A 15,842-nucleotide genomic window follows, 5' to 3' on the forward strand; every position below is an offset into this window, starting at 1 on the left:
CCTCATGAGGATAAATTCATCAAACTGTGATTCATCTGTCGTCTTCATTCATTCACTATTAAATATTGGACATCTCTTTTTTCGCTTCCCATTTCTTCATCTCGGCCATGTTTTCCATCAGCGATGATTAAACATATCAACTCCTTCGGGTTTCTCTTTTCTGTGTCGCTCATTCGACCCACACTCAGCTGTGAAAGGCAGCAGGACGCCGCTCGCCATCTGTGCTCCACTGTTTCTTTAAGGCTGCTCCGGCCCCTCAAAGTGTGAATAATATTCAGTAAGGAGTAACGCTTAAGTGGGAAAGCTTTTAGCACATTATCCACTGGCAATTGTAAGGTAATCTAATTTGCCAGCGCAGGTCTCTTATTAAATATCTGCAGCAGCGGATTTGCATCCAGGAATCTCCTAATGGGTTTAGCTGCTCCGCCGATCTCTGGCTCCGTGTTTGTGCACACCTCCATCATCCCTCAGAGAGGAGGGGGGTGACATTGAAGGCTAGCACACACACACACACACACACACACACACACACACACACACACACACACACACCTTTAAAAAAAAAAAAAAAAAAAAATCTATGAAGTCAGCTCTTCAGAGCCGTGATGCTTTCAGATGCAGCCTCTGTGCTCCGATGAGGCCGACAGGCTCTGATTGGCTGCAGTCGGCCACAGTCTGACCGCATGCAGAAAGAAATTTCACTGTAAAATCATGAAGCCAATTAAAACCAGCAGATCTGCATCTGGATCCCTAATGCACTGAGTCAGGTCTTCACCCTGAACAGGCGACCAAGTTGGATTGTTTTTAAGGTGACTGTCAACTCTAAAACTACCATGTCCAGGAGGATCTGGACTGAGACCAGGACCAGGAGACTCTGGACTGGAAGCCTTGACACTCTGGAGGAAAACAATGTTCTTAATATCGTCCACCTACTGAGCATGTGCAGAACACAGCATCAGCGTTTCCGTCATCAACACGTCGACGTAGCCCAAGCGTTAACATAAAGTTCCATTTTCCACCATTCACACGACGACAGAGTCAGACCTTTGTCAAAAAGTTCCACGTTGGTAGCCATCTTCTAAAAGGCTCCGGTCGTGAAAACAAGGTCTTCATACTGCATTGACTGAGGTCAAACATTAAACTGCGCCAGGATTACTTGAAGCGGTATTACCAGCAGCAACAGCAGCTATTAGCCGCAGCGCATCCAAACATGCCTCTGGGTCAGTCATTCACAGCGGTCCCACTGTGTTTAGTTGCTTCTGATTATTGATTAACCACCAGAACCACATGCAGTGAATCCGGGAAGAGAGAAAATAAATAAAAATCCTCGCTCTGCATTAGCTGATGTCCAAACCAGATCCAGTGTCTATCAAGTTGAAAGCAAGGGAAATCATTGAAAACATATTTATTTAATCAGTCTTAAAAGCTTTCTTCCTGGACACTGACTTGAATGAGTGACTGAGGACAGTAATGAGATAACAGCAGAGTGACTGAGTCCAGCAGCAGAACATCAGCTGTTACTGGTCGGCCCAGACAAAAACACAATAATAATAATGTGAATTTCCTGATGTCATGTGAAAGCTCAGCGTGTGTGAGTGTGTGTCTGTGTGTGTGCAAGTGTGTAAGATTAGGTGCTTACTGGTGTGTGACACAGAACGGATTAACCCGACGCTGCTGCTCCTGGACTCAATAAGGTCCCTGTACAGTATGTTACGGTACTTTTAAGGCCATCTCTGCCTGGATGGGGTTCGGCCTGGGAGAAGGTGGAAAAGCTCCGGTCACTTCTCGCTCTCTCGCACACCTTCACAGGTCTGCTTGCTGGAGGGTTACGGCCAGACGCGATTCGAAAAAAATGTCAAAATTCAGGCTGCAAAGTAGAAATTTACTTTCAAAACTGTTCAGTTTTTATTCCTTCATCTTGCTTTTCTTGACTACATTTGTTATCATTGTTGTAAAGACAGTTTATAGGACTACGACTTTTTTCAGTCAGTGTTTGCGGTAGAAGACAACAGAAACACGAGGGATTCTTTGTGGAGCAGCTTTACCATGTGGACCTGGGGCGGGACAGGGACTTGAACTTCCAACCTCCCAACTGAAAGACGACCTCTCAACCATCAAAGACATCATAAATCTACAATTCCTATTGGAGCTCCATTCAGCTTTGACTCATATTTCCCATCACATTATGTAACACACGACTACACACAAGAATAGAGTCCATTCAGCACATTTTTTCTTTGCTTTTTTATTTTTTTGTTCAAGTCTACGCCACCCTGTGGTGTAGATTTGAACTATAAAACTGAACAGGCTCAGGCTTGTTGGAAAATGTGCAAACTTTGGTCAAAAAATTGTTAAGACAACAACAATTGGACCAAACACACCAACCACGTTGGAAAGGTCAACATGTTCGGTATCAGTGTTTCTGAAAATTATCCAGAAATTTTAAAAAAAGAAGCAACACAATTAGTTTCTACTGTGGAGATTTCACCTGAAATCACCACCATCCTCTCTACTGCCAATCCCCGCTGACTGCAGAGGAGTTCAGGTTCCTCTCTGCACTGACAGACAGACAACCACACACACTCCCACACACACACACCAATTGGCAGATTTGGAAGTCAGCAATGAACCTCACAGGCATGTCACTGGACTGTTGGAGGAAACTGGAGGAGACCTACACGCGCATGGGGAGAACATGCAAACTCCACACAGCATTTTAACCCATGACTGTCTCGCTGTGAGGAGTGGGAGTGTGATCCTGAACTGTTAGATAGCCTCAGGTTTTTGGACTCAAGCACAGGGAGAACATGAAAACTCCACACATCACAAACCATTATTTCTAACTACGTTTCAAATAAAAAAAAAAAAAAATACAAAATACAAAAAATAATCCAAAAGCCTCCAACATCTTGTATAATTTCTTGTAAAATCCAAATTTCACTCTATTTTCCAAGAAAATGAAAACAAACTGGTCCAAACCCATTATGACTTTTTTTATTCATAAATTCTTGTCTGTGTGATCTATATTTCCTTTTAAATCAGGCCTTGAAGCATGAGCTTTGACTATGGCTCAAAGTGAAGCCACTTTTTGTCTCTTCTATCTCTGAACTGCTGAGGACAAAAGCTTTTGCCAAATAAATTTATGCAAATAAATGTAAAACATAAAGACGGAGACTGTCTGCCCAGCTTCCAGAAACAAACAAACAAAGAAAAAAAAACAGTGTCCAGCGCACTGTCACTAGTTTCTCCTTTGGTTATTCATGAAAGGAAACATCGTGCACTGAACGCAGTTAAATCTGGTCCCGTTTGTGTTAAAATGCTTTAATCACCCTGCAATTTGTGATTAAAGTAAAACCGACAATGTTTTGGAGAAAAAGAGGCCGAAAACAGCTGCTAACCCACCTATCCTCATACTCCACTCTATTTTCTGCAAACGCAGGAAAAGTGGAGATTCTGCAAAAAGCACTAGTTGACGGTGTGCTGTGCGGTTTTAAACTTTACTGAATGAAGCTCTGCTTCAGTCAGGCTCTGAACATGTGTGTTTTTTTATTGTCTTCAGTTCAAAAGTTTTACTCCGCTCAAAAATCATTGTGAGTTTGAAGTTTTTTTCAAATAACAGAAGAATAAGAAGAATAACAGATTTTTATTTTCCATGTGGAATAATTTAGGCAGAGAATTGTGGCTATAATCGGTTTGTTATGAGTGAATCTTTTTTTTAAATCTACAATATCGTAGCCATGAAGGAAATAGGGTGTATTTTAGTATGAGACCATTTATTACAAACTTCATTTGAAGTTTGTGTCTGTTGGTGAATGAGAAATGAAGAGTCCTGATCCGTCACCACAGATTCCTGTCCAACAAAAAACCAGTAATAGTGAAAAAGTATCAATAACGAACCAGGAATCTTGAACAAACTATCAGTAAAAAACCATTTGACATATTTTGTCAATTTTTTTCTTGTGAGCTTCTTTAGTTATTTTTATTTATTTGCCCTTTTTTGTGTAGGAGATCAGAGTTTTTTTATGTGCAGATTTAAAAAGAATAAAATGTTTATTTGAAGCTTCCAGAAAAGCTCATTGAGCTGTTATGAATCAAGTAAAGAAAGAGCCAGATGTGGCCCCTGAGCCAGAGGTTGGACATCCCTGCACTGGAGGCAGAGAAAGCTACTTTTTTTTTTTTTTTTTTGCCGCCACTCTATGGGGGCAGCTCCACTTTCCAGTGGTGGTGCATCGCATCATCTCCAGTTTATTTCTACTGCTACACAGATAGAAAGCACTTTTGGAGAGTTTGCATGATCCATGATTGAGCTGCACTGCAACACAACATATAAGTGGTAAAGCTGAAAGGTTTACAAGCCTGACACACAAACACACACAACTGAGTGTGAACTTGAGTCACAAAAGCAGTCGCAGCAGGTTTTCATACAAAAAGAAGACAACCTGGTGAGATATCAATAAACATTTCAAAGAGAAAACCAGACGGAGTCAGAATTCTGGTGTAAATATAAAATATGACAACAGGTGGTAAATGTCAGAATATGAGCAAAAAGCTTCATGTTTTAATGTTAACACTGACAAAGAAGTGTCCTTGGTAACAGGAAGTGGTAAGGTCAAAGGTTAATGCATGCTGCACTCATTGGCTTAATCAGACCAGACTGTTTTTGTTTTTTTTTTCCAAATACATAAATAAACCTGACAACAAACTGTAAGGGTCACACATCAAAGCCGATCTAAACAAACCACTGTTTCATCTTGAAGTCTTGGGGGTGCTGTGGTTCATTCCAGGAGGATCTCCAGCCCCCCTGGTGCCTCGGCTGTGCCCCCTCCCACCGCTGGCTCTGGATTTGGGGTCCCTGACACAGAAGCCCCCCCCCCTCCCGGTTCCCGGCAGGCAGCTCCAGGTCCTTTAATTGGCTGCTGGGTCTCGCGCTGCTGTGGGACAGGCGCGGAGTGACGTGCAGCCACAGCCCGCGATTGGAGGGCAGACAGGAATTATAAGAGGAGGCTGGACCGGACTGGAGCGCCTCTGATCTGGAACCGCAGGACGCGCACAGAGTCTCAGGAGTCCGACACTCGTCCCTCCTCCACCATGAGTCCTCGGAGGCTCCTCGGCCGGCTGTGACAAGTGTCTCCGCGGCAGAAGGCGACTTATTCACCCTTCAGTCCAGCTGAGAGTTTGTGCGCAAAAGGCCGAAACTGCGCGTAATTTCCGTGCGCCTCGTTTCCTTTCCCTGCGCGTCCGAGGAGGAACTTTTTTTTTTCGATCTAAAGAGGGAATATTTTGGAACGAGTCACTTCGCCGACATGGAGTACACGTCGTCCCCGAAACCACAGCTCTCATCCCGGGCAAACGCTTTCTCCATAGCCGCGCTGATGTCCAGCGGGAAGCCGAGCAAGGAGAAGGAGGCGGAGGAGAACACCATCAAGCCGCTCGGTGAGACACACTCCTCTCCTCTCTCCTCTGGGTCGCAGCAAAACATTCGAACACAGATAATATAAAGACCTGTTTGCAGGCTTTAGGGAACGCATGAAATGCAGATTGAATTAAAAAAAAAAGAGGGAAATCATTTTAGAACTCGGAGCGCAATAACAAAATAAAGTTGAACAAAGCAGGACTTTAAGAACTGTCAGACTGCAGTGAAGTGAGAATAAATATTATTAGAAGCAAATATTTGAGTGAATGAAGATTTAGAAACTTGAATGAAGTTCCCAAATACATGTAGTTTAAAATAAAAGAATGGTGGATTTTGAAAAAAAAAAACTATTGACGCAATTGGTTCATTTTATTTCATAAAAGGGAAATGTTGACATGAAATTGATCATTTCATGATATGGGGAATTTGTGAGGTAAAAAAATAGACTGCTCCGCTTTTCAGGAGAGAGCCAGTCACTGTCCAGAGGTCACAGTCTCTTCTAAACCAAGCAAATACAGAAGATCTCTGATGATTTTATAAGTGAGGCTGTATTTCTGTCAAAAAAAAACATGAAACACTGTCAACTCCAGAATTATATTTACCAGCTATTTCATTAATAATTAATGCAGGGCCACAACTTTTGCAGCATGTGTTCAGATTGTCAAAATGCGGCTTTTGAAACTTGCAGATGAGATGAATTAAAATAGAAAAATGATCTGGTTTGTTGTGTTTTTCCCCTCACATCTATGAATTCTAATAAACAAAAACGACAGAGCAATTCGTGGAGAAGTCGTCCTGCAACCAGCAGCAGGCTCTGGCTGACCTCTCCGCTCTGGACGCGCACGGGGACTTCAGCGGGAGCGCGCCCGCGGTGTGCACGGAGCCGCTCATCCCCACCAATCCCGGCATCCCCAGCGAGGAGATGGCCAAGATCTCGTGCAGCCTGGAGACCAAAGAGCTGTGGGACAAGTTCCACGAGCTGGGGACGGAGATGATCATCACCAAGTCCGGGAGGTAAACAAACACTGACCGATTCTCAGCGCTGACAAATATAATGACACGAAAAAGAGAGTCCCGGTCTAAAATATGGATGGGAGTGTGAATACTTGGCTCTTTAAATATACAGTGTATTATAGGACAGTTTTAAATCAGCAACACTTTGAAATAAAAGCTTCCTTGATCTCCATTTTAAGCAGAATATCTTTAAATTACCACCAAGCTGCAACCACTGACTCGATAATCATTAAAATTAAAAGAAAAAAAATTGTCATACTTTCCAAAGTCAAAATATCACTGCATGCAAATGATGCAGTTTTTAATTTTCAGTAAAATTACGGTCGTGCATTTTTAATATTGTATTTAAAAAATAAAAATGCACGAAAAAGGTTTCGTGGTTTGGAGTTATATATATGCAGCATTTAATGGCGTACAAAATGAAAACCTATTCATATATTAGAAATATGTCCAACGTGCTTGCAAAAAAAATAAAATGTGTTCTTGGGTATAAAAAAAGCCATTTTTGGCCAAAGGCTGTATTTAAGATTGAGGATGACGAAACATTTCCATTTCAATAATAATAACAATAAAAATGTGTGTCGTGAACAGGAGGATGTTTCCCACCATCCGGGTCTCTTTCTCCGGGGTGGATCAGGAGTCCAAATACATCGTGTTGATGGACATCGTCCCGGTGGACAACAAGCGGTACCGGTACGCCTACCACCGCTCTTCGTGGCTGGTGGCCGGCAAGGCGGACCCTCCTCTGCCCGCCAGGTGAAAAATACACGTGGCCGAAAAAATAATTTGAAAAAAAGGTCACGACAAAAACAACGCATTAAATGTGTGCGTCAATCTAGATGTAAAATCTATGAATCTATTATAGGATTTTTTTTTTTTTTGTCTTTTTCACATGGATCAGTGATACTTTTAAAATGAAAAAAGTACAAAAAACGGTTGTGATGTTTTTCAGTTTTTGTTTTATAGCACACGTATAAAAAATAATATATTAATAAAATGTATTATATGAAACTGAGTTTACAACACGATTTCATTCAGTTGTGTCGCTTCTAGCTACTATCCACGCCCATATTGAGTGTCATGAATGGAGGATCTGCCGTGCAGGCGGTGACCAGCAGCCTTCCAGCTTCATGCACCTGAGCCAAGCCTGTCGTGATTAACCTTGTTATTCAGGAATATGCAAAATCAAACGAGTGGCCATTTCATCTCGGTATTAATTCCAGTATTCAGTTCCTGCCGTACAGGTGGCCGCTCACCCCGCCCCCCTCCTGCCCACAGTTAATACGAAGCGAGCGCACCAAGTGACTGGAGCCGCACTAGACTTGATAAAGTTTTTTAATCGTTTCTTTGGTGAATTTGTGATTTTATGAATGAGGGGGAAAAATATTGTCTCCCCCATATTCCCCCAGCAACTCCTTCAAACACAAAAATATTTTTGTTCATAAACGAGTGTTTGTTTTTTTAGACACTGCTTTTAAGTAAGCAATATAATTAGGTTCCTAACAACATGTATTTTTAGGATTTTTAACACTGATTTCTGTTGTGGACGGCAGTATTTTTGAGGCATCTCTCACTTTATTTGTGTGATGTGAAGTTAATTAGATTCTGGTGTTCTGGGTGTGATGCAGTACCGAACTCAGTAAAAATAAATATTAAAGCATTTTTAAAATATATTTCCTTTTTCAGTTTTGACATTCTAAATGTCTAATGTTTTCCCCCCCTTTTCATTTGACGGCGTTTGAAAACTTTTTCTCAATTTCCAAATACTTTTTTTTTTTTTTTTTAGCTATATGTCGGATAAATCTGTCTAACCTGGGGTTCGAACCCAGGGCCCTCCGAAGTCGACATGTTAACATTTGGCTCTTTATCGCTGGAGACCTCTCCTTCCCAATTTAAGCGAGTTCACACAAAACACGTCTTCACTGCTGTCTGTCCCTTTTAAGCGTTTGTTTCTGTATTTCAGCTGCTCAATACAGCGAGAAAAACTCAGACATCAGTCCAACGTCAATTTGCACGACCCTGAAAAAAATTTAAAAAATAATCAATTTAATTTTGGCCTCTTTTTGCCAATGTCTTAAGCTCTATTAGAATTCTGAAAGCAATGTCAGAATGATTTTAATTTAAAAAAAAAATACGGTTAAACTCGCAAAAATGAAAAAAAAAAATCTATGTCATACTAAATGGAACGTTTTCTCATTTTTCCATAGTAACGGTTGCTACGTGTTATTTTATTTCCCGGGTTCTTTTCCTGTTCGTTGATTGGTTTAAAAAAAATAGTTTGGAACGCCTCGCAGCCAATCACAGTGCTCGTCTTTGCGTTGTTGCCCGACAGGTTGTATGTGCACCCGGACTCGCCGTTCACCGGCGAGCAGCTGATGAAGCAAATGGTTTCCTTCGAGAAAGTGAAGCTAACAAACAACGAATTGGACCAACACGGACACGTGAGCATCTGATTTATTTCACCGTCGTCTGTCTTTTATAAAATCAACGTCATTAATTGAAATCTGAGTAGGACTTTTCACGATTTACCGCCGCGAAATCTTGTGATGATGCGTTCAAGAGAGGACAGACTTTTTAACGATTCATTAAAAATTTGGTGTCATGTAATGTATTTCAACACGAGTAATAAATTAGAATATTAGTAATATTGATTTTAACTTTATGCAAAATGTCACCACGCTGTGTGTCTGCTTAAGTTAATAGCTAATTGTATCACGCAAATGTTTTATTTCAAATAGCGGCTTTAATCGTTCAGTCTTTGAAGGCATCACGTAGCAAGCGCAGGACATAAAAAAAATACTGCGTCTAAAAATAATGTTTAAAGTTTACACATAAATAAATACCATTAAAGGAGTCTTTATATAAACATTCAAACCTTTACATTTATAAGAAAAAAAAGCAAAATATTATTAAAAATCCTATGTTATCGTTAATATTTATCAAAATGTCGCCATATCTACATATTTAAACAAAGCATCAATATATAAATAACATATTGCATACTCTAAAACAGATTCAGGCATTTACAAAAAAAAAATAACATGCTTGGAATACTTTTCATGTATGAAAGTTAGTTGTGAGTTTTTTTGTTTTTGGAAATAAATGGAAAACAACACAAGTAATCTTTGGAACAGAAATAATTTTATAATACCTACTTTTTGAGAAGGAACGAAAGCATAAGTTCAACATTTCATTCAGATCAATTCATTTTGTTGCTCTACATTAATTTCTCCATAAAAGATAATGAATTAAATGTTGTGGCCACAGATCTGTAAGGTAGTTTCAGTGAAGATACATTCTACATTATTATTATTATTATTATTATTATATTATTATTATTAATTAGCTTTTGCTGTGTCATCTGTTTAATTTAAATGTATAATTACATTAAGTCAATTTTTCAGTTTACATAGACTTTTCTCTCTATTCAGTCAGTTTTGAGCTCTAATATACTCTTAAAACTTTGCACACAAAAAATCTCACAATGTGAATCTGACTTTTGCTTATGAGCACATGGACAGCAAATTGTCATTTAAAATATAATTAAAATGTTTGCATTTGGTGTATATATTTTACGCAAGACAATAATCTCCATAGGCTCAATGTGCAGTTTGGCTGGATTTAATAATTTCTTCATTGTTTGTATTTTTCTGGCGATGACAATCAGCACTTTGTGGTTTTTTTTTGGTTTTTTTTTTAATAAAAAATAACTTGGTGATATCTTTATTTGTGGTTACTCCTTAAAAAAATTCTCAAAAAATAAAAAAAATTCTAAATGTGAAATAGCAGCTCACTGCTGCTTCAGTGCTTTTTCTGATACACAGATCTTAAAGAAAAAAGTGTGTGTGTGTGTCTGTCTGAAACAGATAAATGACATTTTTACAGCTTTGAATACACAAAGTACAAAAATATGGGTGTTTATCAAATAGTTAATAGCATAATCAAATATGGAAAGATGATAAATTTTGTGTTTATATGCATGTCTGCCTCTCCCTGTGGACTAATCGCTTTGTCTCTCATCCTCCACAGATCATCCTCAACTCCATGCACAAGTACCAGCCGCGGGTGCACATCATCAAGAAGAAGGACCACACCGCCTCGCTGCTCAACCTCAAGTCGGAGGAGTTCCGCACCTTCGTCTTCATCGAGACCGTCTTCACCGCCGTCACGGCCTACCAGAACCAGCTGGTGAGGGAGCCAGGGCTGCTGGGAACTGTGAACAGCTGACCAGCCAGCTGCAGTGTCAATAACCCTCTCACTCCCACTCCCACTGTCTCTCGCCACTGCTGACAGGATTCAGCACGTCTGCTTCTGAGAAAACTGAAAGAAACTGATTGTTTCTCGCGATGCTGGCTCACAGTGCCGTTCAGTCATGAACTGTCAGACACAGTATGATTATTATTCTGACAGAATGTGGGGGATTCTCACTCACTGATCCTTCTTTAACACTTTCACAGCATTAGAATTACATAACGGCTTCAAATTATCATCAAAAGAGAGACTGGATTTGGTCAGAGTTCTCCAGTTTGCTTTGTTTGGTCAGAATCAACACTTCCTGCTAACTTCCTGGTTCTTCCAACCTGACGTCGGCGCTCTGCTCCTGCTGTGTTTCCCCAGATAACGAAGCTGAAGATCGACAGTAACCCGTTCGCCAAAGGGTTCCGGGACTCGTCACGGCTGACGGACATGGAGAGGTACAGGGGATTCTGGGTCCTGCACTCCTTCTTTCTTCTAATCAAACTTCTCGGGACAGAAATCCATCAGAAATCTCTTTCCTTTTCCGATGTTGCGACGTCTGTGACGGCATGCATTTGTGGGATGAGCAGCAGCGCTGAGGGAATGTGAGATCTGGCAAATCGTTTATGAGTTACACTCAAGAGCTCCCACAAATTATGTTTTTTACTAATTAGCCCCATTTAAAATGGAAATAATATTGCATTTAATGCAAAGGTCTCACACTGTCTTCTCTCTTTTCTTGTAATGAATCGTTTCTTTTCATTTTTGTGATTATTCCCATGTTTTCTCACGCCTCTCGTTCTTTTCCTTGTATTTACTTTATTGTGTTATTTCAGGGTCTCTTGATGTTCATGTCTTCTCTGACTTTAAGATTTTCAACCCTCCCTCATGTTTGTGTTTCTCTGTCATACATTTCCTGCTTTTTCTTTTAACTTCCTTTCTTTCCCTTCATATTCCTTCTATTTTTCACTTGTTTATCGTTTATATTCCTAAATCTTCATTTTTCTCCTCTGATCCTCTCTGTATTTACTCCATTTTGGGGTATTTTACTTCTTTTGCTGTCATCATGTTGCTTCTTGTCCTTTCTGACCTCCTCCTCTGTCTTTTATGAATCGTCTCTTCTTCTCGTCTCTGATTTCTTTTGTTTTTTTCTCCCTCTCTTCCCGACGGTCTCATTCTGCTTCTTATCAGTAGTTCTTTCCCTCTGCCTCCAGTAATATTTCACTGTGTTGCACGTGAACAAAACGACGTGCACACACACACACACACACACACACACACACACACACACGTGCACACACACAGACAGAATTACAGATCCTTCCAGCCGCCACCAAAGGATTTTTAACGCACACTGCCAAAACACACACTTCTTGTAATTCCCGATTCCGGCACTAAGGCCAAAATCAGCTGACAAAATCAAACCATCTGCCCATTTCCCTCAATCAAACATCCTGAACAGAGACCGCCGAAACGCAGCCAGACGACCCCCCCGTCCCCCGTCCTCCTCCGCTGTCTTTCTCTTTTTGAGGGTTGTGAATTAGACCTGATCAATTGATCTTCGGGAGCTGCAGAAATCACATTAGTCTGGAGTCGGCCACTGCACTAAAACACACTGTAATTCAATTGGCTGCACTGACTGATTGAAACCAGCAAGCCCCCCCACACACACACACACACACACACTGCCACCACTCCTCGCCTGCCGCCCCCGTCCTCTGTCCTGCCGTGCATTGTGGGAGTTCGCCGTGGCCTCTGCGCCGGAGGGGCCTGACGCTGATAAAAACACACACATTTGTACTCCTCTGCTGACAGATATTGCACTTTCCTAACCTAATTGGAGGAGCGGGGGGGAGAGGAGGGGGGAGGAGCGGGGAGGGGGGGCCGCTAATGTGGACGCATGGCTCTCATGACGCGCGCACACACACACACACACACACACAGGGATATGAACACACACTGCCTCTACCAACAATTTGTGTCACTGTGTTTGAGAAGTGCTGTCTGACAAGACTCAAATGAGCTAATGCACTTTGTGGGAAAGTGAACACACACACACACACACACACACACACACACACACACACACACACACACACACACACACACACACACACACACACACACACACACACACACACACACACACACACTTGAACATTTCAGTGAGTTTGAAGCGATTCTTCTTCCTTTTTCGCGTGTATTTTGAAAACATTAATTCACTTTTTTTCCAAGCGATAATGAAATGTAATGATGTGTGTGTGTGTGTGTGTGTGTGTGTCGTCGTTTCTTTTCATGAACTGGGGTCGAAAAAACTTCAAACTCAATGAAAAAACTCATCAACCACATGTTTGCATTCATCACACATTTCATTCACTTTTTGTTTCATTCATTATATTTTTAGCTCAGAAATTGTGAAAATTGAAAACACGGTTTGTAAAAATATTACAATATTTTATTACCTTTGTTTTTTGTAGTCATTGCCTATATAAAGATCTTAATTATTTTTTTTAAATGCTGAAAATGTTGTAGTTTATTGGAGTGAATAAACAACTGAAAAAACTCAAATAAATCTTATTTTAATTAATTTTTTGGGATATTCTTGCAGTTATGTACTGATAATTACAATATGTTTTGTATGGCAGGTTAAAAAAATGATTAAATGCTTAAAAACATTTTAGTTTATATGTTATGAGAAAAAAATAACTGAAAAAAACACCTACATTTAATTTTGGGGGGTATTCTTGTAGTTATATATTATTAATTAATAATAAAAAGTACAGCAGTTCAAAAATGTTAATCAAAGGCTTCCCTTATTTGTTTATAGAATTTCAATAATGTGAAGTACATTATAGAAGCCATAAAACAAATAGATAAAATTCATTTAAAAATCAGGGAAAACTTCTTTTTTCTTTTCTTATCATCATAAATTGACTAAAACTCTGATCCGTTAACCTTTTTTTTTTTATTTTATTTTTTATATACATTTACTCACATTTTCATGATTTAATTCCATGAGAAAACACTGCCCACCACTTCAGAGGGGGCTAAAAAATCCAGTAATAGTCGAGGGTAATTATTTATTTTCCTAAGAAAGCGGTGGGTGCACAGTAGACTTTCCTGTGATTATTTCTTCTGGCTGGATTAGAGTTGTGCAGGAATTCTGCGTCGTGGTCAATCCCACAAGCCTCTGTCGTTACTCCAGAGGGTGGAAGTCGCGCCGAGAGCATCGCGGCTGCATCGAGCTGCGTTTGAACACAAAGCGACAGAAAGAGATTCACTCTGGGGCTCTCGGTCTTCCACTTCTGCTGCAGGGAAAGTGTTGAGAATCTGATCCACAAGCACTCGTACGCCCGGTCGCCCATCCGGACCTACGCCGGCGACGAGGAGAACCTGAGCGAGGACGGACACGCCACACACACCAGAGGTGAGCGCCACACACACAATCAGCTGGTTCACAGTGTAAATATGTCCTCACTTTTCTTTAGACACTGTTGGAAACTGCAGTTTTAATGAATTAACATTTATTTTTGCCACTGCTGAATAGATTTGCTTTTCTTTTGAGTGTAAATGGTAGAAAAATGTTTAAAAAAATGATGTGGACAGTTTAGAATCAGGAAAACTACAAAATAATATAATGAAAACAGTAAAACTTCCAAATATTTCGTATTTACTCCAATGGAGCTAAAATTTTAAAGTCTTTCTTTGTTTGGATTTAGCTAAAGTACCATGAAATATTACAATAAATCACAAGTTTTAGTGTTTTTGTTGTTTCTTTTCAATAGATTCTCATGTAGAAATAACAATCTAATGGAATTTGGAATGAACAGTTTTGAGTTTCACCTGAAGGTCGTCATGAAGATACAAACGAGTACAAGAAAGACGATACAATAAACAAAACCAGGAAAGCAGATTATCCATTAACAGCACCTCCATAATATAATTCCATCATTTAACGCCCCGTTTACACGACAATGTTGTCAAGTGAAAACGCAAAACTATCGTATTGTTGTTTGTTTACACGACAACGGTTCTCCGAGCCGCTGGAAACAACTTTTATTTAAACGGCTCTCAAGCAGGAACTGGTAGTAGATGGACAATAAGAGCAATGTTTTCCTCCAGAGTGTGAAGACGTTGCCTTGTCAGCGTCAATCACCTGAAACCTTGCTGTCTGAACGTAAGCAGGGCCTAAGGCTCGGTAACTTCCTGTCAGCTGTCTGAATCAAACGTGTGGCTCTGTTTCAGGCTCGGCCTTCACCGCCTCGGACAACCTGTCGCTGAGCTCCTGGGTCACCACCACCTCGGGCTTCTCGGGCTTCCAGCACCCGCAGTCCCTGTCGGCCATGGGCAGCGGCGCCGCCTCGCTGCCCCACCCCATCCAGGGCTCGCTGCCGCCGTACAGCCGGCTGGGCGTGCCGCTGACGCCCGGCGCCCTGGCGGGGACCATGCAGGGCAGCGGGCCGTCCTTCCCCTCGTTCCACATGCCGCGCTACCACCACTACTTCCAGCAGGGGCCCTACGCCGCCATCCAGGGACTGCGCCACTCCTCCACGGTCATGACGCCCTTCGTATGACTCCGTCCCGGACCGGACCGGACCCACGCTCGCGCCCGTCACTCCGGACTGTGTAAATAGTTGTCATAGGGGACATGAAGGGGATCTGAGCAGGACAGCGGCGGCAGAACAGCAGGTCCTGCGCTTTCTACAAACACTTTAAGACGTTGTACAGACACCGACGACCTGGATGCAGACTGCGACGGGTCGGCGGCGGCAGCACGCTTGATCTCAGCCCTTGAAGAACAGACGGTGGAGCTTTGACTCGTTTTAGCTGAATCGTCCCCGCTGGTCACTGCGAGCAGGAGGCTCTCCGCTCGGCGGGAACGCCGGACGCCTCGCCTCGGCCACGCCAACAGAGCGGCCATGTGAAGAACGTGAAGGCGTGAAGCTTCACGCTTTGCTGAAAATAAGCTCACTTGAAGAGGTAACTGTACAGAAACCGACACGCTGCATTTATTCGTAGGAAAATTCTCACTGTAGAGAGCAAAGAAGAAAAAAACCCAACAACATAGGACGCATGCTGACTGCAGTAGACACACACACACACACACGCACACACAAACACACACACACACAGTCTGAATTTTATATGGAGGAATATGACATGAATCAACTTGAATATG

At 41.5% G+C, this 15,842-nt stretch overlaps 1 protein-coding gene across 1 annotated transcript; it reads left to right on the forward strand.

Annotated features, from left to right (window-relative positions):
* The first annotated feature begins 5,300 nt into the window (after positions 1–5,300).
* Positions 5,301–15,237, forward strand: tbx20 (T-box transcription factor 20). The gene is made up of 8 exons (XM_030102952.1): positions 5,301–5,433; positions 6,187–6,427; positions 7,019–7,183; positions 8,760–8,868; positions 10,457–10,615; positions 11,045–11,121; positions 13,978–14,090; positions 14,909–15,237. The coding sequence occupies exons 1-8, from the start codon at positions 5,304–5,306 to the stop codon at positions 15,235–15,237; spliced, it is 1,323 nt and encodes a 440-aa protein (XP_029958812.1). The 5' UTR covers positions 5,301–5,303.
* The last annotated feature ends 605 nt before the right edge of the window (positions 15,238–15,842 follow it).

This window comes from Salarias fasciatus, chromosome 11 (assembly GCF_902148845.1).
Source record: "Salarias fasciatus chromosome 11, fSalaFa1.1, whole genome shotgun sequence".
Lineage (NCBI taxonomy): Eukaryota > Metazoa > Chordata > Actinopteri > Blenniiformes > Blenniidae > Salarias > Salarias fasciatus.